Source organism: Ursus arctos, unplaced genomic scaffold (genome assembly GCF_023065955.2).
Source record: "Ursus arctos isolate Adak ecotype North America unplaced genomic scaffold, UrsArc2.0 scaffold_5, whole genome shotgun sequence".
NCBI classification, from domain to species: domain Eukaryota; kingdom Metazoa; phylum Chordata; class Mammalia; order Carnivora; family Ursidae; genus Ursus; species Ursus arctos.
In genome coordinates, this window is record NW_026623067.1 from 48,206,038 (window position 1) to 48,232,508 (window position 26,471).

At 37.8% G+C, this 26,471-nt stretch overlaps 1 protein-coding gene across 4 annotated transcripts in view; it reads right to left on the reverse strand.

Moving 5' to 3' along the window:
- Positions 1–26,471, reverse strand: part of PDE4D (phosphodiesterase 4D) — a 710,048-nt gene that overhangs the window by 530,095 nt on the left and 153,482 nt on the right. The window contains exon 1 of one of the 4 annotated variants that reach the window (XM_026498405.4): positions 15,368–16,968. The exons of the other annotated variants lie outside the window; for them this stretch is intronic. Coding sequence (XP_026354190.1) covers positions 15,368–15,414 — 47 coding nt within the window. The 5' untranslated portion in view covers positions 15,415–16,968. Of the gene's footprint in view, positions 1–15,367; positions 16,969–26,471 lie in introns of those variants that run through there. 4 annotated transcript variants of the gene reach the window in all.

Consider the following 26,471-nt stretch of genomic DNA (forward strand, 5'->3'; position numbering starts at 1 on the left):
TGTCTGTAATTTTCAAACAGCTTTCAAATACACTACGACCTTCACAGAAACTTGTAGGGAAGGAAACGGACAGGAGGGGAAGTTAAATGCATTTAACACCTTACGTATATCAGGTGCCATGATTTTTATATACCTCATTCTTTCTTAGAACAAATTTCCCTCCAATCCGTAGCAGAAGTAGGTATGTTTCCCCTGAGCCACTGAGTTGCTTATATCTAGGGACACTGGGATTTGTATGTAAGCTTCCTGATTTACACTAGCTTCTACAAAGCTTAATGAAAACTTCCATTTTTTTTTTTTTATTTTTTAGAGAAAACTTTATATTTCATCTGGTATACCCTTAAACTTCAGGGACTGCTAAAGTCTTAGAAGCTGGAGGGTTCTCTGCCTCCCTGTGATTTAGACAAAATTGGTTGGGTTTCCCAATTTCATGATCAGTAAAGAGTCCCAAAACTCAACCCTTGATCTGTGATAACCTCCTAGGGACAGGGCTCAATGACCTCTCTTGTTAACCTATAATGATTCCTTTTAGATTTGCAAACCATGAACACCAAGAAAAGCACTGACTTACTCAGGAAGGCTTGAAGTGAGACATATATACATTGGTGGTCTTTTTTTTTTCCTTCACTCTCTCTTGTTGCTGGGGAAGGTTGTTTATGGACAGAGTATATATAGTCCTCAGCCTTCCTTAGGCTTCCCCTCTCTCTCACCTGTCTCCTTATCTCCCTTCCTCATCTCCACCATTCTACTTGGCTCTGTAGGACCAAAGTCCCCTCTCTTACACAGAACGGCCTGCACCCTCAATTCACCTGAGCACCTACCTACAGCCAAATTTTTAGGGGACTCCCTTCCTACTGGAAGGGCATCTTCAAAGTATCTCTTCCAGTGCAGGCGTTTCTCTTACCCAAGATTTTGGTGCCCTTTGTTCAGGAGATATAAATGTTTTCACCTCATTACATATGCACGTAAGTATTAACATTATGCCTTGTTTACTTTGGCCCTTCCCAAACATTATGCCTTGTTGACTTTGGCCCTTCCCTCATCACTCTCTTCTATAAATCATAGTTATATATCTTTCTGGCTGCCTTAAATGCTGCCTGGAACAAGGTAAGTTTTAAACAAACAAATAAATAATAACTTATCTCACTGAATCCTGACAACAAATCCGGGGGATTGGTACAATTGTTGTATTTTTTCTTTTATGAATGAGGAAAGTGATGCTCAAGAAAGTCGGGTAATTTGCTCAAAATCAACCAGTCAGCATCCGACTTCAATCTGAACTTAGCTCAGTATAGCTCTAAAGCACAGGCTCCTTCCTTGCTTCATACAACTATCTGCTAAGAGAGATGGGTTTGAGAGAGACCTCTCAAACACTTTGTCACAATACACATGCTATCTCTTCTTCCTCCCCACCTCTCCACTCTCAGATTCTGATACTCCTTGTTACTAGGATGGGAAGATGAGGGCTGAATGGTTTTTTGCACAAACTCTTGCAGGCATTTCTGGTACTATACAACTACCTCCCTCTAAAACACCTTCTCCAACCCTCACCATGCCCATCACTTTGAGAACCACAGGTCTAGATCCTTAAAATGTTGACATTTGAGTTACCGTTCCAAGATATGATCTTACTGAAAAACACATAAATATATAAAATCATTTCTGATGTTCTTTCACAATAACACATGAATAAACCCTTATTCTAACATGCAAAGGGATTCCAAGTTTTTAATTATCATTTTTCTAGTAGATATGGTTGATGTTTTAAGTAAAACATGAAAAAATGTCACATTCTACCCATTTCAAAGCCTCAACTGACACATTATTTTTCACATAAAATGTCAATATTTTCAATATTTCAAATATCAATATTTTTCCTGAGATGTCATTTAATGTCTACTTTTGACAACAACTAAAATCAAAACAAGAGCAACATCAGAAACTAAAGAAGAACAACAAAAATTTAAGATGATATTGAGCACTTCAGATTCAAGAATCCAGCAGATCCGGTTAATTGAGCACCGCCTTCTTGAGGAGAACTGTGTTAAGCATTTTACATACAGTATCTCATTTAGTCCTTAGAGCAATATGATGAAGTAAGGTTATTAGCCATATTTTCTAGATGAGGGAAAAAAGATACAAGTAAGTTATACAAGATCATAAGTTGTTCAAGATCATAGAGCCCCTCAGTGGAAGAACAAGGATGCAACCATAGTTAACTCCAAAGCTCACACATCACTGCCTCTCAGTATTTAATACACTTAGTATATAAGACATGGCCAAGTCTGTGAAAAAGACAAGGGGTATATAAGACATAGATATTTTTGTTTAGCCCTAAAACATTTGTCAATTATGGAACCTTACCAATCACAAATAGTCAAACACTAAATTGTACAGTCTTCTTTATGTTAATGGCATTTTGCAGGAGTGACCTAAAGTCAAAGAAGGTTTCATGGAAGAGATGAACTGGTGGAAACAGGAGGACTTTGAAGGATATAGGTAAGTTTTGATAGGCAGGGCACAGGGCAGAGTGTTCCATGTAAGGCAATCAAATAGGGTTCTTTGGGTTCTTTGGGTTCTTAGGTTCTTTGAACAGTGAGGAGACTGACATAATGAAAAAAGAGGAATTTGGTTCCAGAATCATGAGAATTAAAGATAGATTGGGTGAGACACAATTACAGAGAGCTTTGGACAAGTAGAAAAAAATCCACGTCTTAAATCGTTTACTCATTCCACACAGATCTAGCACATGGGCCAGGGAAAATAAAGAGAAAAGAATAACACAGAAAGCCCCGAAGAATTCTGTTTGTAGTCCAGCAGCAATCACTATCAGAAGCTTGCCTGTCCATATCCATCGGGCAATACCATCCAGATGGAATCCTAGTCTAAGCATGGGCAATACTCCACATAAGGTTTTGCCCATATGCAGGCCAGGCTGGAAATGCCAGGAATTAATTCCTAGAAGTAGCCATGGACGCAGTGAAGATAGAAGTTGGATGATAAATTCTCCAGTGTCCTCATTTCTTAGGTAGCACAATTCTGAAGCAAGTTCTACATCATCTCCCAGAGATCCTAACAGGATTGAGCCCAGTCGCCTATCTCATTTACCTGAGCATTAATGTGCCCTGTATGGGCCTTTTTTCCCCTTTCCTGTCTCACTTCTCCACGCCACCACTAGTTTTTCCTCAGATCACCTCCTGAATAAGCGATTTACCCCTGAACCCTGCTCTTGGGGCTTGCTTCTGAGGCAACCCAACCCAGTACCGATACACAATAGTTCTAGTAATGACCAGCCGTGGAAGAGCACCTGTATGCCAGATTGCACTTTACATATGGTACAACATCTCATCCTACCAACAGCCTCTGAGGTACACACTATTATTGCTTCCATTTTACAGATAAGGAAACTGAGGCGGACGGAAGTTGACTAACCTGCCCGCGGCCACACAGCTAGGAAGCTTGGATCCAGGTTTGAACAAGGCACTCTGGATCTACAGTCAGGGCTCTTAGCCACTAAGTCAGCTGCCTCTCTGTAAGTGGATATAAACTACTGTAGAGCGGCACAAATTATGCTATGGGAAGCACAGGGGTCTCTGGAAAAACAGAAGGGTGGCTTCACTCTACCCATAGTTTAGGGAAGGCCAAGCAAACCAAATTCTGATGGATTAGGGGGTTTGCCATGGTAAAAGGCAAGAGGGTGGGAGTGCCTTCCAACACGAGCACCATCACACAGCAGGGCAATGTCTTCTGACACCACGGAGCCCCATCAAGAGTGCTAGAGCAACGGGTGGAAGGAGTCATGGTGGGGGCTGTTGACTAGCCAGGCTCCAGCCTCCCCAGCCCTTCTTCAAAAGGGCAGCATTTATGTAAAGCTGCTCCTCACACCTATCAGGTCACCGCTAAAGCTTTTACTTGACGGTAGGGTTCTGTGACTTAAAAATACATGTTTGTAACCTCTCTGCTAAAGAATGTACATGCCTAAAAACTCATACATAGGATATGTACTGTGGAATAACACTAATACTAATGGTAGCTAGCATTTATACATGAAGTTAGAAAGGTAGAGGCCAGAAGAGTCAAGGCCTAATGCCTGCTGCCCTGTATGCAACACAGAGCCAATACATTTTCGAGGCAAGAGAATATATAGAAAGGAGACGATTCTTTCAGAGTGTGATTTGATAGTACAAGATGGATGAGAAGAGAAGGGCCACAGGTGGAGGCTGATCTATATCTGAGAGCTGTATCCTGTCTTGTGAAAAAAAAAAAAAAATTAAAATGTAACATAAATGTTATAAAAAAGAAACAGAATATGCTATAAATAAAGAAAGGGACCAGTTGCAGAGTTAATTTACACAATTTTGCCTGGCTACGAAGATAAAACATAGATCCCTTCAAGAAAAGAAAGACTGCTGTAAATAAAAGCAAAAGAACCGATTATTAGTTTTGAAGAAATAATTAGCGTCTTAGATAAGGAGGTGATTTGAAGCAATAGCATTTGGATTTTGCAGGTCAACACAATTCAGCAGGATGGCTGTCTTTGCAAACACAGTTAAATTCTCGCAAGTATCAGAAATTAAGATGTGTGCGAATTATTCATGCTTAAGATGACAATTTTTATATAAATTTTACCTATCCAAACACATGGACTATTTCCTGAAAAATAAAAATTAAACTTGAGAGCACAAAATTCCAGGCACACAAATTTGGAAATGTAATTTTGTACTCGAAAGCACTGATTGAGCACCTACTATGTGCCAGGCACTGTGCTAGGAATCGAGACCCTAATGATGAAGGACAGGAGTAAGACAACCCCTAAAGGGAAAATTCATCCTGCATGAAGCCGGAGCTGATTCAAAACGGGAGGGCACAGCAGCTTTCCAAGGGCAGGTGACTCTTGCTGTGATTAGAGAGATAAGGAAGAATGCAGTCTTCCCCATAATTCAAACTCAACCCAAGGTGTTGTCCCTGGTATATGCCGAAAAGTTCTAAGAATGTGACACACCAAAGAAGCAGTTTTGTTCTCCAGGCAATCTAGAGCTGGTGGGTAGCCCTAGGCTGGAGGAGGTGTAACTGAGCAACCAGATTACCTTCGGCCACTCGGCTACCCTCTCAGAGCCTTGTCTCCTGATCGTGGCGATAATACTAGTTGCCATTAATTGGTTACTTACGGAGTGGCAGGTGCCCTTCCAAGCACATGACAGGTTTTCTCATCTAATCTTCACAGCAACCTTATGAAGTGAGAACTATTTATTGCCCCAGTTGACAAGAGGAGAAACTGAATCACAGTGAGGTTGGATAATTTACCAGAGGGAGCACACCCTCAGGCATGAATTTTGGGAGCATCTTTCCAAAATCAGATAATTATATGAAAAGCTTAGTCCACACCTGGCATTATAGAACCTTTTAAATGTGATATTTATTATTATCTTTATTATACGTGTACCAGAAGTTTGCTTGTTTTACCTCAAAACATGACACAACAGCACTATTTGATAATGCAAAAAAATTAATTACATAATACTCCAACCATGTAATTTTTATTACTCATCCTTTTCTTTGCACAGATCCATTTATTGAGGAAAACTTTAGAGAGAACCTACTGGGTGTGGCCCTGGGCCGAGTGCTGGGGCTATGAAGTGACAAAGTAGTCAAGGTGGCTACTCCTGAACAAAATGCAGCATGATTGGTTACTACGAAGTCTCAAAGGTTAGCCTGGTCACAGAGAGTTCCTTGAAGCAAAAGGAAACGCAGAAGGCTTCGCAGAATGTGGTCATCCTTTAACATGGTGACACCCTGATCTACCTTAACATTCAACCTCTCTCAAGAATCAAAGTATTTTCTTCTTTTAGAATTCGAATGCCCAGGATTCCATGCCTGCTTATAACATGAGAGGTCTCCTCCACTACCCTCAACGACACGGGTTTCCATATGTCCACTCTCCACTGCCCGCTTTCCTTTCTCCTCTAAAACATCAAAGGTCTCTCCATAATTATGTAAATTGTTTTAAATTTTCTGAGCAAAGATGCATACACAAACAAGCCAATGACAAGACTTCTGATACTGAGAAATTCATTCCCTGTTATTTTTTTAGACTCGATGGGAGCTACCGAGGGAAGAGCCTGAGATCCCTGAGCGTGAGAAGAGTGGGAAGACATAAAGGACACATACACGGTATGTGAGGTATATTTTCTCAGCTAATGTGATGATCAGCATTAATGGGCATCAAGTTGCCATCTGACCCACGAACAAGGCTGATTTTTAAAAGTATAGTTTTGTGAAGAAGGAAGTAAGCCAAATACCTAAGGCTGAGAGATTAAGGGTTTTTCACAGGAGGGGCCAAATACTTCAGAAGGGCGTCAGGGCTAGGTCTCCAAGGAGTCTGTTGATCACTGTATTGTTTCTCAGCATTCCCTTCAGTCAAAGGACAGGTAAGCCTCAACAATATAGAAATGAGTAAATTAACAAGGTAAACTATAGAATCTTAGGTTTTTAGAGCACCATTAGCGATCATTTAGTTCAACCTCCTCACCTTCAGATTTAAAAAGGAAAACGTGACAACTTCAAGGAGGGGAATCACGAAGTTCCTTTACAAATGACTAGGACTGCTTGGGACCCTATTTAGACATTTAGAGTTTCAGCAGAAATCCCACAAAGAAAGCCCAGACAAAGTAATTATGAGCACTGAATGCCAAGAATATTAAGGAGGAAGCTCTGCTGACCTTAGAGAAAGTGCTGATGATGAGAAAAGATGAAAGGAATTATTAGATCTCCTCAATTCACTACGTACTACAGGGTTTATAATTAACCTATAAGGTATTTTAGAAGTTCCTTTAATTTGCATCTTATATTTGACATTCTTCCCCCTGAGATATCATGGAAACATAAAAGATAATGTAAATTTATAAATATTTAAAATAGGTTATGCCAGTTTTGGTTGAAGTCATAGCAGGTTTTGTCACTTTCAGTAAGTTTCTCAGAGACGGGTGACACTTGCAAGCGAACTTCGGAAGGGTTTTGAAGAAATCTTTGTAAAAGCAGATTTTATATATATATATATATGGATTTGTGACATTCCAACATAAACCACAGAAAGGTTCCTATTAAAAAAGTGAACAAAGCTGAATCATTTTGCCTTCTCTTCCCACTGTGATTTTTATTCATTTGAAGAGAAAATTCAAAGCAAACATCTTAGAGCTTCTGTTTGTCACCCAAGAGTTATTTCCAGGAAGCTTAGGAAATCTCACATTTCCAAAATTAGGTCATGACACTGGCACAGCAATCTACTTGATATGTTCGTAAAATGGCCTCTGCCACTACCAAACAGAGAACCCCAATGGCAAAATCAATTCTGCATTCTTTGGAATCCCCAAAATTATAATCAACAGGAGAATCTCTAATGACAAAACAGCTTCCTAATTTAGTGATTAAGAATTGTAGATTTCTGTCGCATCTCTGCCCCCTTTTCCTGACGTGATAGTTTGTGAAAGTAATATTGTGTAAGTGAAATGTCCTTTATCGACTTTATCTATCCATTATCACTGACTTCCTTGATACTGACTTGCTTGATACTCTCACACTTCCCTCCAATTCCCCACAGACACTGTCCTACAACCTGGCCTAGATCCTTCACTTGCCTCCTCATGGTCCTACTTCTGAGATACAATTCTGAATTCCACTTCCTCCCCCTCAAAGAAACAAAGGGCATGAGACCAAAACTCCCTCGGCCTCTCCTTCCACCTACATGAAAACTCTACATTATTTGTATCCGTCCTTCCCTTTCTTCCTCCTGTTGTGAGGGAAGTCATGTCCTTCACTGTCTAGATCCTCTCTCTGGACACTTCCTTTGTGGTGTTCCCCCTGATCTCCTCATTAACTACTCATTCTTACTTCTCTTCTTCCTTCTGCCCCCCACTGTCTCTTCCTCTTTCTGTCCTTGTCCACAATTTTGAAAGTAGTGTGCACTAATTTTCTCTGCTTTTATAACCCCTGAAATAGAACTCATCCCCAGATGTTCCTTTAAACCACTCTCCAAAGTGTTGCCAATAACTACTAATTGTCAAGTCCATCAGGTATATTTTTAGTTCCTCATTTCTAGACTTCTTTAAAGTATTTACACCAGCCAGTTGTTTCTTCCTTTGAATTCCTATAACGCTTTGTATATACCTATACTAATACGTTCCCTACTGTTCTATAATTATTTGTTTCTGTGGCTGTTCTCCCCAAGAGTCTCCAAGTGTCTTCAAGGCAGGGCTGTTATCATGTGTATCTGGGAATCCCCTAATGCTTAAATGAATCAGCATGCTCCACATGTTCTAACGCAACTGAGTAAGAATGACATTTTTCAGCAGCTATGATATTGGGCTATTTCATGATTAAAATGTTTCTTTGGTAGGTCGGCACAGGCTCTGATTTCAGAAAATGTTAATATTCTTTATCCATGCAAAAAATAATAATTTTCAAGACCCGTAATTAGACTTCTTGAAGAAAATGATAACGATGGTAGCAAAACTCAAAACTTTGATGATTTTTCATTGTCAGCAAAGCACTCTCAAAGACACTTCATCTAACTGTCAGAACTGCTCTTGGAGGCGGAGGTGGAGCCCACGTCAAAACAGGGCCAGGGTTGTGCCCTTTGATTGCTGCCCAACAACACAGTAAGCAAAGTTCAACTCATGCCTGCTCCGTTTACTGAGTATGTGCCCAGAGGAAGGGATGCCTTTTGCTTTGCACAGAGGCTCTATCCATTCATGAACCACACTCTGCAGTTCTAATTCATCTGCTTGAAGTGGGACGTATTTCTTAAAATATCTGCCTAGAGAAGCACCTTTTCCTAATCCACAGAAAGGACCCCGTTGACTGGAGCGCCCCTGGGAACAGGATTCACCTCAAATTCCTTACAAAATTTCTCATTCTGAGAAAACACAAAAAGAGCCACTAACATGGTGAAAGTGTAGGTCAGGGACTAACACGACCAGGAAGGATTTCTCAGGGAAAGGCCACTGACGTTCGCCAGGCATCCCATGTACTTACCCAACTTGCTAACTAACACTGTGAAACTGCTTCTTTTCTCTGCTCTTCCTGCTAGTCTATTTTCCAGGTCCACAGACAAGAGTGCTAAGGCATCTGCCACAGAACAACATATGGTGATATAAACACACTGGGTTTTAAAATGAGGTCGGACCTGGTTTTGAGTGGGTCAGCAACCCTAAGTTATAGAAATGGGACCTTGGGCAGGTTATTCACCTTCTTTGAGCCTTTCTTTCCTCATCTGCAAACAGGGATTCAAATCAGACCCACCTCTAAAAGTTACTGTTGCCATTAAATGATGCATTTGTGTGAAACCAGCAGGCATGCGCAGGAGTTGGGGGCTGGGGAATGGTGTTCAGTCAGTGTTCACCTCTTCTATGAAGCAGCCAATGGTGACATTTGGTACCTATATTTTAAGAAGTTCTCTCAAGAGGTTTCAGCATGCCATGGTCTAGCAGTCTAATAAATTATTATTCCCCATGTGCTATGAGAGTTTCTTTAATAGCCTACTCCTCGACAGGAAACAGGGAAATACCTACTGCACTCATTTTCAACAGTTGGTGAAGAGCTCACAGAGCCTTCCCAAGGTCACAGAAATCATTAACACCAGAATTTAGAGTTAGAAACCTGAGGCGTTTTTTTTGTTTTGTTTTTCACCAGCCAATAATCTGACGGTATAGACTCTTGATTATCCATCCTTGAAACCAAATACATATCCCACAACTACACACAAATATAATTTCTAGTTGAAATATTTCATCTTAAATACGTTTCTCTAACAACTGGAAACAAGAGTCCATCGAGTGATAAACAGGGTCAGCAGTTAATTTATGGCTTGGAGGCATTTGGAGCTATTGTAAAAATGATGGCAATGATGCTACAGCTAGACAGGGTATTGATAAGCATTCATATTTGTGGGGTGTGATCAAAGGAGAAGAGGACGAGGCGAAGTGTGGATACTGGATACTGTGGAAGGAAGGAAGGAAGGAGAAGGGAAAGGGAAAGGAAGGGAAAGGAAAGGAAAGGAAAGGAAGGGAAAGGAAAGGAAAGGAAAGGAGGAAGAGATGAAGGAATGGATGAAGGAAGGAAGTTAGTTTTAACCTACAGCAAGTGAGAAACTGGTTGTCAGGTTCCCTCCTTGGGGTATTCTTCCTCTCAGAATTCTGAACGGTTTTCCTTTTCCTTTACTTGCCTATTTTTCTCTGAACCCAGATACCTAAACATTAGTGGAAGTAACTCAGCAATGGCTAAAAGGGATACAAAAACAAGGAGGGGGTGGGTGGGAAGTGAAGAATTTAACATAAGCAATAAAACCCCAAATTCATAGCTAATTATTTTCACATGATGGAGAATATTTTCTTCCTTTCTTTCTTTTGTAGGCATTGTCTAAAACCTTTCTGACATGGACCACCCACTTAGCCCATTGAGGATGTAACCTGTCAGCAGTTTAAAGAGCACTATTTTACTAAGTCTCCTTAGACTAAAAATTACATTTAATTTCCGTAAGTTGTGGGCATGCTGATATAACTGATGACCACTTTAGTCCTCTATCATACATTCCATAATCAACTTTTACAAAAAATAACTTATTTTTATTTTAAAAGTATAAGATATTGCTAACAGGAACTAAGGAGAATACAGTTAGAAGCAATACAAGAGAATAAAATAGAAAAATAGAGAAAAATTTTATGTTTAATAGGATCAATATTTCATCTAAAGGAAAATCTTTGCTGTATTATATCTAAACCTGAATTTCTGTCTTAAACAATGGCTGACTTTTTGATCAAGCCCAGTGGATTTGTGAACAAGATGAGTTTGTATAATTATGATCTCTACCTAAATTCTACTGGCCATAAATTGTATTTGGACGTAACAGGAATTCAGGAACAATCTGAGAATTTGGTATTAGTATTCCAGAATTTATGGGTAGTTTTGTCACTCAGGGGAAGAGATGGTACTGAAGTGAGATCAGCAAGACCTGAAATCCCATCAGAAGACAGACAAACACTGGCAAAAATTTTAGGTTGACTAAAATGAGCAGACCTCCGTTATCTTGTGTGAGACTTCATGCATTTTGTCCTTCACTGCTTATAGTCATCGAACTCAATGTTTCTCCCACTCGCTAAAATTCTCATAAGACAAGTGAGGTTATTATATTGGCTAAAACATAAACTCTAGAAAATGCAATACCGGGCTGAGTTTCTATAGTTTCAATAAATGAAGGAAAGAAAAAGTTAAAAGATGAGAGGCTAAGAGGCCGGATGAGAAGAATGATCCCTGCATTAGCAAGCAGGCCAGTTTGCCTTTCTCTGACTATTCATTCATTGTGTTTGCTGTTGAAATATACATATATATATAAATGTGTGTATACACATACACACACACACATTTATATATATACATACATGTATGCACAAGATATTGTTGATATATTGATTTATCTCTTCTTTCATTCCATAAAGGATTTAGACCAAGGAAAACAGAATGGGTCAGTACACAAGTTTAACCCTTGGTTTACAGAAGAATAATAAACGGTGACTTGCTGGAGTAGGACAAGATCAATAAAAGGATGGGGGGTGGCTAGAAAAAGGGAAAAGAAGCCTCATTGTGGAGTCAAGTTACCATAATCATCCTATTTTGCCTCTTGATTGAAGTCACCTCTCAGCACTATAAAGAAAGCTTGATAAAATAATTGAAACATGTAGCCCTTAAAAAATTAAATCCTAAGCATCAAATAAGTAAAAGAGTTAATCACCATCTACAGTCACTAATCCCAACTCTTCCTCAGGTTTCCTCAGAGGAGCCCGCTGACAGCAGCACTGTGCAGCCTCCCGTAGCAGGGGCCTTTGGCTTGTGTTTCCCACTGTCTTCTCTCACAGGCACTTGAGTCCATCATAAAAAGGAGGCAAAGGCATTTAAATAAAGCACCTTCCTAAACCTTAAAAGTATACAATTCAGTTGCATTCAACACAGTCCTGGTGTTTCTGGCCTAAAACTATAGCACCTTCATAAATCAGATTACACAAAGTTGTTATACTTTTACATTAGGCAAAAATCTACAGACGTATGCTCGGCATACTATGTTATGTCATTCTTGTTAGACCCCTGAATATGATTCTAGGCCATGATGCTTCTGAAGAGTCCTCTTAATTGCTACTAAATGAAATTTAAATTCCTAGAAAGTCGACTTTCATTTCCCCTTTTCCAAACATGTAAGAAGACTCATTCCTGAATTGCCAGATTATCACTGTATTCTCACAACCAGCCAGAATGAAAAATAAGAAGAGCTATAATAGTACTTACTCACCTAGTGAGGCAAACCCTAATCTTTGTTTGGCTTGGAAGTAAAAAAGTCAACAAGTGTAATGGAAAGAAGCCTTTGCAATAAAATTCTCCAGCAAATATTTTGAATGTATCTTTAAAGAAGAAAAGCACATTCTTCATACCACTCTCTTAGCACTTATGGGTTAGTGTTCTATTAAGACAAGTAAAAAGACCACTTATTAACTTTAACTTGTAACCAATAAACAATGAATTTGTAATACTATTGCTCAATTCTCAACACACTAGCCCTAGGGCAAGAGGATGAGAGTCCAAGTGGGAGCAGTATACACAGGCTTCTACTTGAATCATTACCTCTGATAAATGTTTGAAGACTACTCTAGATAACAATTTTCCCTCCTTCTTGCTCCTCAAAAAGCAGAGAGAAAAACAGCACACACCTCTTTGTCCTACCTATCCAAAGGTGTTAGAGCCTTCCTAGAGATGAGCCAGGGTTCATCAAACCAAAGCACATATCTCCTTTAAAGTGTTTATTAGTCCCTGGCATTGATCTGTTGCCAACTTCTGATCTGTCCCTTTGTGAAATAAAAAAAAAAAAAAAAGAAGAAGAAAATTAAGAAGAAGAGGAGGAGGAGGAGGGAGAGGAGGAGGAGAAGAATAGAAAAGAGAAGAGAAAAGACCGGACCAGACCTACATGTGAGAATGAGGAAAGAGAGCCCATGGAGATGAAAAGGAGAACAACTTGGCAAATCCTTTCTTCTCAGCACAGTAATTCATGAGCATGGAACCCAATCCAACAGGGACTCCTACAGTAGGACAAAGGGAAGGAAGGTTTTCTGTCAACAAAGAGCTAGAATCTCTTACTGCAGTATTGAAAGGTGAGGTTATAAATAAGAGGAAAACAACAATCGGGCAAGTTGAGAACCAAGCACAACATTAATTGGGTCACCTGGAAAAAAACACCACCTTCTTCCTTTGAGGTCAATGGCTTATTAATGAATCCTTCTAAAGGGCCCAGGCAAGAGTAGATCTACAGAACTCTCACACTCCACATTGGCTCAGTTTGGCCACCACAATAACAAGTCGGCGCATGAAGCAGTGAAGTATATGAAGGGTTACCGAGCTTCAGGCACAAAGGAAAACCACCAGGACTCTCCACTTCTCTCTACAGCTTTCAAACATATATATCACAGACCTAGAGGAGCATGAATAAGCACATTTGCATTCTTTCAAAAACTATAGAGTTGAATAGCTCATTTCTTCCCTGTTAAAAGTACAGGTGAGGTAAACGTAACAAAATACGAGGTGGTTATAATGTTAGGTATTCAAAGAGTACCTGCATCCTACCTATAGCAACATAAACAAATGGACCCAAACAACCGGGCTCAGGCAGAACAAAACTGTTGCTTTATAGCAAGGTACACTTTTTAGAAATGAGAATGGTAATCCCCCCCCCCCCCCAAACAAATTGTAATAGCTACAAAATTAACCTTGAAGAAAGGCAAAGGAATAGAAGAAAAAAAATATTTGGCAAATCCCTACTATGTGTCAGGGACTGTTTCCAAGACCTTCTTGTCTTAGGGTTAAAGACTATTTATTTGACTGATTCTATAAGAATGACAAGGACCTTATTTCTGATGCCAGAACCTCACCATCAGGCCCAGTAAGGCCATAGAACCAAAGCTCCCACTGAGTTGGGAACTCTGGTGATGCACTTGGAATGGGGCCATTAAGGTTTGCAGGCATGTCACCCAGACTCCCTCCCAAACACACTCGAGACTGGGGACGGTGGCTCTGGAACACAGAGAAGGAAGATACGCCACAGTGTCAGTTCTGGATGTATCTGGTAGTGATAGAAAATAAGTACCTTCCCAGAGTGACAGAGGATGTTACCCACCCTTCTCTACAACTGACTTTCTGCTAACAAGCTCAAACGTCTATAACAAACCAGCAGATGATTTTGGCAGAGCCTTAAGATACCAGGAAGCTTTCATTTGAAACACTGTCATAAAAGTAGTTAGTAAAACCCTAAGAAACCTCTATTTTGATATTTATGACTTATCCTGAGACCAGCCAAAAAATTTACCTAGAAAATACATTTTCAAAATCAGACACATTGCAGTATCCAAAGCAAACCATGTTAGTAGCCACAAAACCTTAAAATGTGCCTTTATCAAGCATTGACAAAGTTTTTGCTATGAGATTTAAATCTAGTCAACCCTAAAGGTGTGGTAAAAACAAGCAGTTTTAAAATAATGAGCTCTGTCCTTATAATACCATCAGCAATTATTTCCTATAAACATTTAGTCATAAACTCTAATAAGAAATGGTACATGATGTCACATGTCCTGGGACCTTAATAAATTGCATTGAGCCTTAATACACAATAAAATATCAATGCACTAAGCAAATTCTTTAAGAGTCTGAACACTTCATGTATGTGTTAGAATTCTATTAAATTGGCTCCTGCCAGTAGAAGTATTTCTACATAGTTATATTAGAATATATATAGTTACTTAACTTCTAAATAGTTAAATTCCTTAAATGTGAAGCACCAACACATCTCAGTATTATTTTAAAACTGAGTCAACATTCTAACTTTTCCCCTAACCTTCTTTTGGAAATTCAAAAAGACCTAAGGGCAAGCAAGTTGACATTAGACATTAGATGTCAGAAATACATGTGTGTCCTTCCCCAGGGAATTTTCAAATAAAACAGAAAAGAAAAAAAAAAAAATCAAACCTCCCTTTTTCTTTTATTTATTAATTAAATACCTGCCATTCTCAAAATTATTGGTTTTTTTTTTCTCTATGAAATGTTAGCAATTGTAAATGTCCTCATATTGGAATTCTTATTTTGGGATGCTTTTATACTAACAAGTATTTTGTTATTGCATAACCATTACTTTCTCAGACAACATTAGGTTTTAAACATATTTCACATTTCATCCTCACTTGATACCCATATTCTTGGTCAAGAAAAAATTGACCTCTGGCACCTGTCATGGAATTTTATAATTCTGAGTTTTACAAACTGAAGGGGGGTATTGATTACTCACCATATCCAGGAATGCCTTCTAAAGGGGAAATTATTCACGTGCATCATGTTTGCAGATCTTCTGACATTAATATTTTCCTTGTCTCATATGTTACATGTAGTGATTTTCATAGATGAATTCCAACTTTCCTGTTTGAGCAGCTATCATGGGCAATTATTGCAACAAGTATTGAATTCCAAAAAAATCCCCCCCAAAAAACAAACAGCAACAACAAAAGCCCTTCCAGGATTTGGAAAAAGAAATATCACAGAGCACTGCAAGTATGGGTCCATCCATTTAGGTTTCACTAGTTAGTCAACACACTAAAATAACCAGTTCAGTCGCTAATCCTAAATGGTGGCGAATATTGTCCTGGTAAAATCCAACTGCCTAGAGTGTAAATTAATGCATCCTCTCAGGAAGGACTCTGGAATGTGGGAAAAACGGAGTCAAAAGACAGTTTCTTGTTATCCTTGTTAAAGAAGTGTTAGAAGGGAAATGGAAAACTTCAGGTTGCTTTGCCATGCTGTCCTTTAGAAATGAATATTGCTTTTTCTTCTTTCTTAGGCACATATTCATGTGTGGTCACTTTAACGCAGTGCTGCCTTCTGAGACACGTCGGACAAAGACCTGGGCAGAGGGGCTAGAAACCATGTATAATCAAAGCCAACTTCTTTCCCAAATCTCAGAATTGCTGGTTTTCAATGGTAAAAGTAAGAAGGCAAGGAGCAATTTCTGCTTTGCAGGACAGGATTACCATTAGCTACCATCATGACTTCAGAAGGTGCTGTCATGAGGAAATTCATTTCTGCTGCCTAACCCCATAATAAGGCTGTCTGCTCTCCTTAAGTAAAATGACTAAGCTATTGATCCTTTCACTGCAGAAACCCCTTTAATTTGTTATCAAGACCATGTGCGGGCTTTTCATATGTTGCCTTGGAAAGAAAATGAATTTCACGGCTGCAAGTCAGACGTTGTCTAACAATTTCTTCCCCCGCTGTCTTTCTTTTCTCTTCTCTCTCTCACCCCAAATTCAATTCCCCAATAGGTGTCATTTACTCTGATGCGCTGACATCTTCTGAAAGATTCTCATGCCCAAGCTATACAGACCTTGCATGCTTTTAAAACACAAAGGCAACAGGCTCCTGCTGGGGTCTCCCAGCTCCGAATTTCCAGCAGAACCTTTGGAATCGTCGCAGCCGCCTTGTCTGCCCTGGGCTGTGCCGCCCGGCTCTGAGCAGCTCAGGACACTTGCAGGCTCCGTGGTACTGTACATTAACTCTGCAGCAGCCCGCTCCGGCTGCAGAGACTGCTGCCTGACAGGGGATGTGCTGGCGTCAAGGGGGCCCTCTAGGTGGGTTCCCAGACACTGCAGCACGCCCTTGCTCGCCTCCAAGGAAGAGTGAGCCAAAGGGGTTAAAGGAACAGCTCACCCTAAAGAGCAGATTTCTTTCAGTAAGTAATTACCAGGCAAGACAAGCTAAGCAGTAAGAAACCTGTAAATAACCTCCCAGGGAAATGACACCTTGAACAAACAGATATTACGAAGGGAGGGTTTTTGTTTGCCTGTTTTTGTTTTTCCCTTCTGAGCCAGGGCAAAGAATGGGAATAAAAGAAGTCCCGAGAGAATTTGCAAATGACAGCGTTTGGTCACTTTGTCTCCTTTAAAAGAAAAAAAAAAAAAAAAAAAATTGGTCTAGGAGTGTCTTGCTAACTTTAATGATTTGTAACCATTTAGCTACAGATGACCACACGGTGATTTTTGGACAGGAAATCCTGTGGAAGCCAGTTCTGCGGAAGTCGGTTATACTTCAGTTGCAATTGCGCATGCCATAAAGCTGCTTGTTTGATTAGGGGGTGTGTAGATTTGAGGAGTGCTGAGATAAAACATTGCAATGCCTACAGTTGATATTTTGTATTTCCTCAAGCTTACCCTTTGTTGCAAAAATTCTGTTCAACAATCCCCTGAAAGCCCCCCATCACTGTTGATGCCATTTTGGAGCAAGAATAAAATAGTAAACTCTTGTAATAGTAGGTTGGCACTTAAATGGTGTTTGTTGAAGATCAGTAGGAGAATGGACCTTACAAGTAGCAGCGTACTCAATATGAATGTATCAGTTTTAGGCATTTAAAAAAGCTGTTATGTAATTGCTTAATATTAAATGGAATATTGGCAACATTTAATATGTCATGCTATTATCTTCAGTTAAGATTCCTCTGGTGAGGCCCTGTCATCACAGAAAATACTACCCAGAATTGGGGGAAGCGAGGGTATATCCCACAAAATCAAAACCAAGTATAAATTTAGTCTTGAAAACTGCCATGATTTGGGAAATTTTCATATTGATCAAATGATGATCCTAATGGAAGTATTCCCAGGATGAGGAAGAACTGAATGATTGCTTTAAAAGCAATTCGAACTTGTAGGTTCAGATGGTAGGACGGCTTGAAAGAAACTTAAGAATATATTTGGGGATTTCCTGTAGCCTATGCAGTGTCTTCATGACCTCCTTTTTCTAAAGGGAATAAAACTCTTCCATTAGGTCATTTGTGATCTGAACCAGAAAAGGTCCATCTGAATTATTTTTAACAAGCTTTGAATGCTGGGAATCAAGCATCAGAAAGTAATTCAATATTTGATATTATATGACATATTTAAATATTACTATTTAAGAGCAAGGAAAAGTTACCATGCCTCTCATGCCCACCTTGCCCCAGGGCCTGTACTAAGGATGTTATGCTATTATCTCAATTTAACCCTCACAACACTCTTAGGTAAGGACCATTATTAGTCCCATTCTACAGACGAGGAAATCGGGGCACTTTGATATTAAGTAGCATGACTAAGGTCAAACATCTAGTAAGAGTCATGATTTGAACCAAGAAAGTTTGGCTCCAGAGCCTGCATGAATTACCACTATATTATTAGGGTCTCTATAATAAGAATAATACCAGTCTGCATTAGTGTTAATGCTTTGGAAAATAACTATTTTCGCAGGTATTACTTTAGCCTTACAGAATAATGCTAAGGAGAGTATGACATTTATTGTGCCAATTTTGGAGATGAGTCTCCAAAAGGATAGTATTTCTTCATTATCACACATCATGTTAGCAGATCTGGAAGAGAATTCGGATTGATGGGTCAGTGTTTTATTTGATGATGAGGAAGATATGATGGTGAACATTAACTTACTTCAAAACCAATACTTACCCTCACACTATGTAAAAAGTAGGTCTCCGTGGAAAAGGGTAAGTACAAATATTTGCAAAATGATGTGGAAATTGATTTTTCCTTATACTAAGTACTATTTATTTGAAATTTCTTTATTTTTTCAGTCCATTCTACTCTACTCTGTCCATATGCCAGAGAAATGCCTATGGTCCATAGGATACCCAAAACATCTCCGAATAATTCTCAATTACCACACAGTTCAACAGTGAACTGTTGAATGAACACAGTTCATTCTATACTTATTCCCATTTGTGGGTAATCGTACACGCAAAGCACTTTAGAAGTAAAGAAACGTATACAATTTACCCAGCAGATTACTAAAGGAGACGTAAAATTAAAATATATTTAAACCAAAAGGAGATTTCAACCGAATGGTTAGGTGGACTTTACTTGGCTTTTTATTTCTATTTTTATATATGCAACTCTCTAGAATATGGTATAACAAATTAGAATGAAAGGACACAACTGAGAAGCTATGATAAACAGTAGAAAAGCCAAATTTCTGCTTGAGGGATAACAAAGAAAAAAAATGTAATTTATTTCACAGTTCACAGAACCAAGACTACACATTAATAAACAATCCTAAATTGAGTATTTTGAAAACTCAAGGCAATATATATAAAAGAATGGGCTTGCTTAGAGGATAGTAATAGCTTATTTCTAACATTTTTTTATTCCATGTGTATTGGAAACAGGGTCTTCAGAGTTAGGACTAGTATTTTACAAACTGATACTTCCCAAGACTTAGTATTTTACAAATGTGTAGTGTTCAAGAAACAACATTTGAGCAGAACAGGTTTGTAATTTAAAAACAAATTCTCGAAGATGAATAACACTGACAGACTAGAGTAATACAAATCTGTTTTTTCTACTAAAAGGTAGTCATCCCTTCATGGAACTTCTAAGAAATGCCAGGAACATACATAGAAGATTACTGTTCTTGCTGATCCCAACCCCCCTAAAGGAGTGCTAATTATTAGCTTGCATCATAGATTGACACAAACTTGCTAAGATCCTTACAGCCGTGGTGCAGCCTTAGCTCTACTGGCACGAAGGTTGGTTTTTGCCTCTCTCTTCTTTTAAATCTTAATCCCACAGCAAACACAAGAGTAATCAGCCTTTCGGGGACAGACTCACATTAACCATCATCATATGAGGCTGATGTAAGAACAAATAAAAAAATGTCAATTTATTGATAAAGTGTAAACTACAATACTGTAACCAGCATTTTCATGACAGATTGTTTAGTGTGCTCAGAACCAGAGAAGTATTAACTAGCTAGTGTCACCATACCCTTTTCCAATAACTGAAATCCTCTTCTGCCCTGGCTAGGGGATGATGCTTGCAAGGGTGATGGTTTTTGAACTCAATTTCTGGTTGCCCTGTGGTTTTGCAAATGCAGGGCAAGTGCAGGGCAAAGGGAGGCCACGTTTCAACTAGAGCCCCTTTGCTTCTCCCTATTTTATTTCAAAGTTTGGTTTGAAAAAGGGAGTCTGGTTCTTAAAAATGTTTACAGAAACCTAACAGAAGGAATACAAAATTAACACTTTCTAGGCAAAATCTTATCTTTGTATTGTCCGTTTTAAGACCCCATTGAAGTTTCTTCAAAACCCCTCAACTGATAGGCTTCCCTCACAATGAGTGTCATACAAACGATGAAGTTAGACCTTTATGCTAACACAAGCACAGAATAATAGACACACCCTAGTTTCTGAACTTGGGTGTTTCTTAAACTCTTCAGTCACTTATCTGATAGGGAGGGTGTAATGACTTACCTCACTGATTTCCCTGAGTTTCACTTTCAGAATGGAATGGTATTTCCAGTTGTTAAGGTATATCTTTCTGTCACCGCCACATTCTGCTATAACCAATAGCTAAAATCGATGACTCCTTTTTAATTAACTTACATAATAAAAGCTCCTCTAGATTTAGATATGAAATGACAAGGATCTAAAAGGTGATCTCTTGTTAATCTTTTATGAATACTAATTATTAGTTCAGATATTTTAAGGGAAGTGTCCCATATTTTCAAAAGGCTGGAGAACTTTTGTCTCGTAGTTGTCAAATGAAAAAACTGATTGCTCTGTTCTACATATTGATTTTGTATAAAAATATGTACATATGCAAACACATCTACAAACTTTTTAAAGCACATTTTCTATATTTGTAGCATAAATATGTTATATTTTAGAAAAGAGAAGCTACAGTCATTGGCTATCTTGGGGGATATGACTTTTTCACCTAAAGTCAGAAAAATAATATTTTTAAACATTTCCAACAAAAATGAAATTTATGTGTACTTCTTATATAGGTATGTGTGTATGTATGTGTATATATATATATATATATATACACACATAATTAATAAAGAGGTGAGAGTGGCACTCTAATATGTAGAATGAGATGAAAGATGACTGCACATTCCCCTACCTCCCAGTAGAGCAGACATTCAAGAACAAATTTTTCTCTCCCACTCTTAAAGAAAACCAATCCCTCTGGAAAGAAACAGCATCTTCCTCCATGTATTTGTAACACCAAAAACATAGTCGGCACTCAGTAAATGTTAACTAATGACCATGTGGATAGAGAAGACTTCCCACTTCTGGCAAGTTCTAGAAAAGTCTGAAGGCATTTATAACTTCCGTACATTTATAACTGAAAGAAGAGGAGCTCTTCATGAAGCCACGGTTTCGACTGCTAAGAGTCAGAGGGTACTATGTCATGTTTCAGCAAGTTGTTAGTACATTCACTTTCTACATATTCTATAATCAAGGCTATAACCACTAATTGAAAAGTGAAAAAAAAAATCACTAATCACCTATTTTTTTGATCACCTAAAAGCAACAGTAGCTTTGGTAGAAATTTTCATGATAACACAAGTCATTTTGAATCATCACCTTCTCAGTTTGAATGATAAATCAATACATTTGCAGGAAAAAAAAAATCTCATATCATTAAACACAATACATTTCATAACTGGAATATTTAGAATGCTTGCTAAATTTCACTTTTAATATTTTCCAAAGTGGAAGTGGTAGAATACCTAACGCTAGAATACAAAAAAAAGCACTTAATATTTATTATTCAAAAATCAAATGTGGAAAAATATCCACAGAAACTTTGAAAAGAAAAAGCTGAATTTGCATTCTTAGAGTCTTAAAACATGAGCCCTTAATTTCAGGGTTTTGCCTTTTACTTTTTGTGTAATTTTGAACAACTCACTAAACCTCTGTGAGACTCCATTCCCTTACCTGTAACATAGAAATAACAGCAAATTCATAGGCTATTGTAATTTTTAACTTACTCAGGTAAATTATAGAAAAATACTATGTAATGAGAAGAGAGCTTTTTAAATGCTGTTCACATCTACTTTAAATTCAATCATTAGAAAATGTAATAAAATATAGACTCTTTACTGGGTCTGTAACTTACTTAAATTTAAATGGAAAAAAAAATAGGAGAAAAAAACCCAATGAGATAATGTTTGAAGTCCCTTCTGAAATGGAATTATATTTTATTTCTACCTTTAACTTGTCTAAAGGCTTTATATGATATTTGTTTCAGAATTCAAAGGAATAAAAATATTTCTCCTGTGACAAGGTTCAGCTTCAAAATATACCTGTGTTTATGGGATATTACAGATTCCTAAGAATGACTTGGAAAAATATCTGAAATATTGGTAGGTGAAAAAAAAAAAAACAAAAGAAAGAAAAACAACTCAGGTTTTCGGAATAATATCTTAGTATGGATTATTTGATGCAGTTAATATGACTTTCAATGTGCAGGTGTATATAAATAAATTGATGCCAATGTAGAAGAAAAGAACCAGAAGGATATATACCAAACTACCGACAAACTAATTACCTCCGAGATAGGGAGCTAAAAGTGGGCCTCATTAAAAAGTAATTTTACTTTTTACTTTACTTATTTCTGAATTGATCTTCTCAATGAGACTATTTCCATATATTATTTGCATAATTAAAACATTAATGAGGATAAAAACATTTAGTATTAGTTTTTATATTTACTATTAATTAAGGAAGAATAGTCATTCTTAGGTAATATATATGTATTGGAATATAAAACCCAAGTTTTTAATATTTATCAGATAGAATCTCTGACTTGAAAAATCTGACCTCAAACCTCAAAGCTTAACAGTCAAATTCAAAATATATACTTAAGAGTTCAAACATAACACCAATGCTATTAGCTGAATCAATATCAAGCGTTAAAAACAGAAATGAGTAACTGATTCATTCTTTTTCCAGGTCCACAGGACTGTAGCTGGGGCCAGAAGCAATACTCACTCGCAGTTGGAAGTATCAACACTAAAGTTATGTCTCCCTGTACAGTGAAGCTTCTGATCACACATCTTGATAATAGTATGTGTTTATTTTACTCCAGCTCAAATACAGGAGTACTTGCAAACTCTAAGTCCTTAATTTTGATCTATCTTTGTGTCAGCTGGTATATCTCCTTTTTTTAGTTACATATCTACTATAGTAATAGTACAGTAATATATATAATAATATTATATATTAATAATAATATATATAGTAATAATATATATATTTCCAACCTAATTTATTGTTTCTTTAATTCTCTAGCAATGACTCACCATCAATCCTGGGTTTTAGTGACTTTCTAATTGTATTTTTTTGAAGGGTATATTTTCATAGTCATTTTAATAGGAAGTTAGAGGCTGCATCAAAGTGTTCAAATTAGATGCCATTTAAAAGGCAAAGACCTCAACTGCTGCTCCCAGTGCACATACATATGCACACTCACACAACACTGACAGTTAAAAGGGTTACCTAAAAGCAAATATGACTACGAAATTTACAAATTATCTATATTTATAATATAAATATCATATAGATACAGACACATGAGTATTGTTATTTCAACACCTTATATTTACTATATGGAGACACCAATGCTCCATTTTTTATTCCAGTTATCTTTACAATAGATGGTTAAAGATTATCATTAAAATGTAAACTCCAGTGGTGCCTGGGGGGCTCAGTTGCTTAAGCCTCCGACTCTTGGTTTTGGCTGAGGTCATGATATCATGGGTCGTGATATCAAGCCCCGTGTTGAGGTAGTCTGCTTGAAGATTCTCTCCCTCTGTCCTTCCCCCCACTCTCTTTCTCTTTCTCTCAGTAAATAAATAAATGTTAAAAAAAAAAAAAAATGTAAACTCCACAGGGGGCCTGAGATTTTTTTGTCTGTTTTGTCCTTGCTATATCCCTAGTACCTTGAATAGTGTCTGGTTTATAATAAGTGGTCAATGAAATATTTGTTGAGTCAATGATTATCATGAGTAAATAAATAGCCACACCAAACATGATTATTTGACTAAAACTCCTTCTAAAGGGCTTGCCTCCTCTACATTCTACCATTATAAAACCTGATTGGAATATGTATGAAAACTTGACCCACTGCCACCTGATTTATTCACTGGGCAGTGAATATTCATATTCTGTCTTCGGAATGTGGGTGGTCATAAGAAAAACAGAGACTCTAATCAGTTCCAGTTTGGCTTGAACCAAAATATCACGTGGACTTGGGGGCTGAAGCTGCCATTTTGGGTCAAGTGCAAACTAATGACTAAGGAGACTGTGGCAATCACCGAGAGAAGTTCCAAAGAGCAGAAACACTAACACAACAAGGAACGGAAGATGATATGGCCACAAAAAGAGGAGTTGCTTCAATTCCCAAGCTTGACAAGTCCAATAAGGCCCATTTGTACATTATTGCTGCGAATTTCAGTGTCTTTACAGAAACTGTATTCCCTCCTTTTTTTAGGGAAGCTGGTCTGAGCTGGTTTCTTTTCCTTGCAATCAAAATCTGAACTAGACGAGTCACCACATAAGAAACATTATTTTGCTGTTCATAAATCCTTTCCTTCCCTCCAAAAGTAAAGCAATGTAAAATTAATACTCTATTGTAATGTTGAATAGCCACAGTGAATTAGCTTGACATTGAATTAACGGTTACACGATCAAGAGGCTAAAATTAAAACACACACAGAGGAACTAACGATTAGTGTATCTTCATCTATATCCACATCCAGAGGTTCTAGAGAGAGCATTCTTTTGCTATGACTGACGTCTAGTACACTCCCAGTCAAAATATTAGCTTCTTTTTCTCAAACCACTTTCACCATTTTCTTCACTGAATGTTAATCTGTTTCAGATAAGGAGGCAAAAGACAGAAAGAGAGAGAGATTAAGGAAGCGAGAAAATACTTGAGTTTCATTAGCTTTATGAAAGAATAAGAAATTTTAGTACTTGAAAAGCATAATTCCTTTTTAAGGGAAGAAAGGACATATATATGATTATTTTAACACAATCATTTAAAATATTTAAAATATTAAAATGTATTAAAACCAGAATTCAATATTTTGGAACAACAGTTGTGAAGTCATTTTGATACAACTAAATAAAACATTCCGCGCATTTGAGCACAAAATGAATTCAAGGCCAGTTACTAAATACTAGCTGCCTATTTTAGACAGATCCCCTCACTTTAACCTAGCATTTTATACCCTCTGCTCTGTTGTTTTTAATTCTGACTTGGGGATGAATTCATAATGCTCAGTATCTTTCTTTCTAATTGCCATATTTCACCCCTAAGAACACCACCATAGACGATACAAATCACTTAATAGATACAAACGAGCAAAACATAACACAGGTCCCACAGTGAATGAGACAGAAAGTATTAATATGAAATCCAATTGCCTAGCTATATATCTTATACTTTTCTCTACAGGAAGCCCGTAAAGAGTGGGAAAAAACTCAAAGTACAATATAACCTGATTTCACCTGTTGTTCTTTGTCACAAAAAGAAAAAAAAAAAAATAGAAAAAGGATGAAGACACAAACAAACCTTAAATTTTTCCAAAAAACAAAGAAGCAAAACTAATCAAATGGTAAATTTACTGTGAGGATTTCTCCTCTTTCCCCCTTGACTCTTCTCTCCTTTAGATTGGTGATAGAACAGGAGGTGGAGCAAAAGTAAAAAGCAGAAAGTGGACAGATGAGCATCTGGTACTTTGTTGTCAGGACCCTCAACAAGCTTCTTTGGTTCTTGAAAGCCCTGCCTCATTTTTAAAAGAATGGAAATTATACAGGAAGCAGGAACAAAGTTAATGAAAATACAAACTCGCTTTTCTCCCTCTGCCTGGTAATTACCCACTGATTAGAGGTACAGGCCTTTTCGGATGAGGCTGCCACTGTGTGTCAGGATTGAATACTTTTGTTCCAGAAGGAGAAGGATCAAGGGACTGTGGCAGCACCGAATCCCTGGTGATCTCTCATCGACTATAGCTATAATGAGCAAATGAGAGTCCTAAACTCCCAGTTCAAAGGAATCTGAAGGAAGGCCGGGTTGAAGAAGGACAAGGATAAGTGATGGACGGTTGAGTGAGATCAGGCGGGTACTACTACCCTGCACTAACTTTCCCATTTTCCTTATTTTCCAAACGACTTACAGCTTCCCACACTTTTCAAGCAGACTTACACTGAGAGCTTTCTACTGGAGCACAGGTGTTTTAAGGCTCAGAACATTTACAGGATGGTATAAATAATTTTCCTCAATTCTCCTCTCAAATATTAGAGGATGATAGGGTACATATCCAAGCAGAGATACAAATGTATTGTGGTATTGTCAGGATATTTTTTAAAAAATATTTATAAAATGGTATCAATATTATTACAAACTCATTGAAAATAAGGACATGTGACACATTTTATTTCGGTTTATTAACTACCCCTTTAAGTTTTATTTATGGAGAAAGTCTTGTGACTTTGGGGGGCCCTCTTAGGCAATACAGAGCCTTATATTCACTTTAAACTACCAACCTAGATTCTATTCAAAATTAAAATA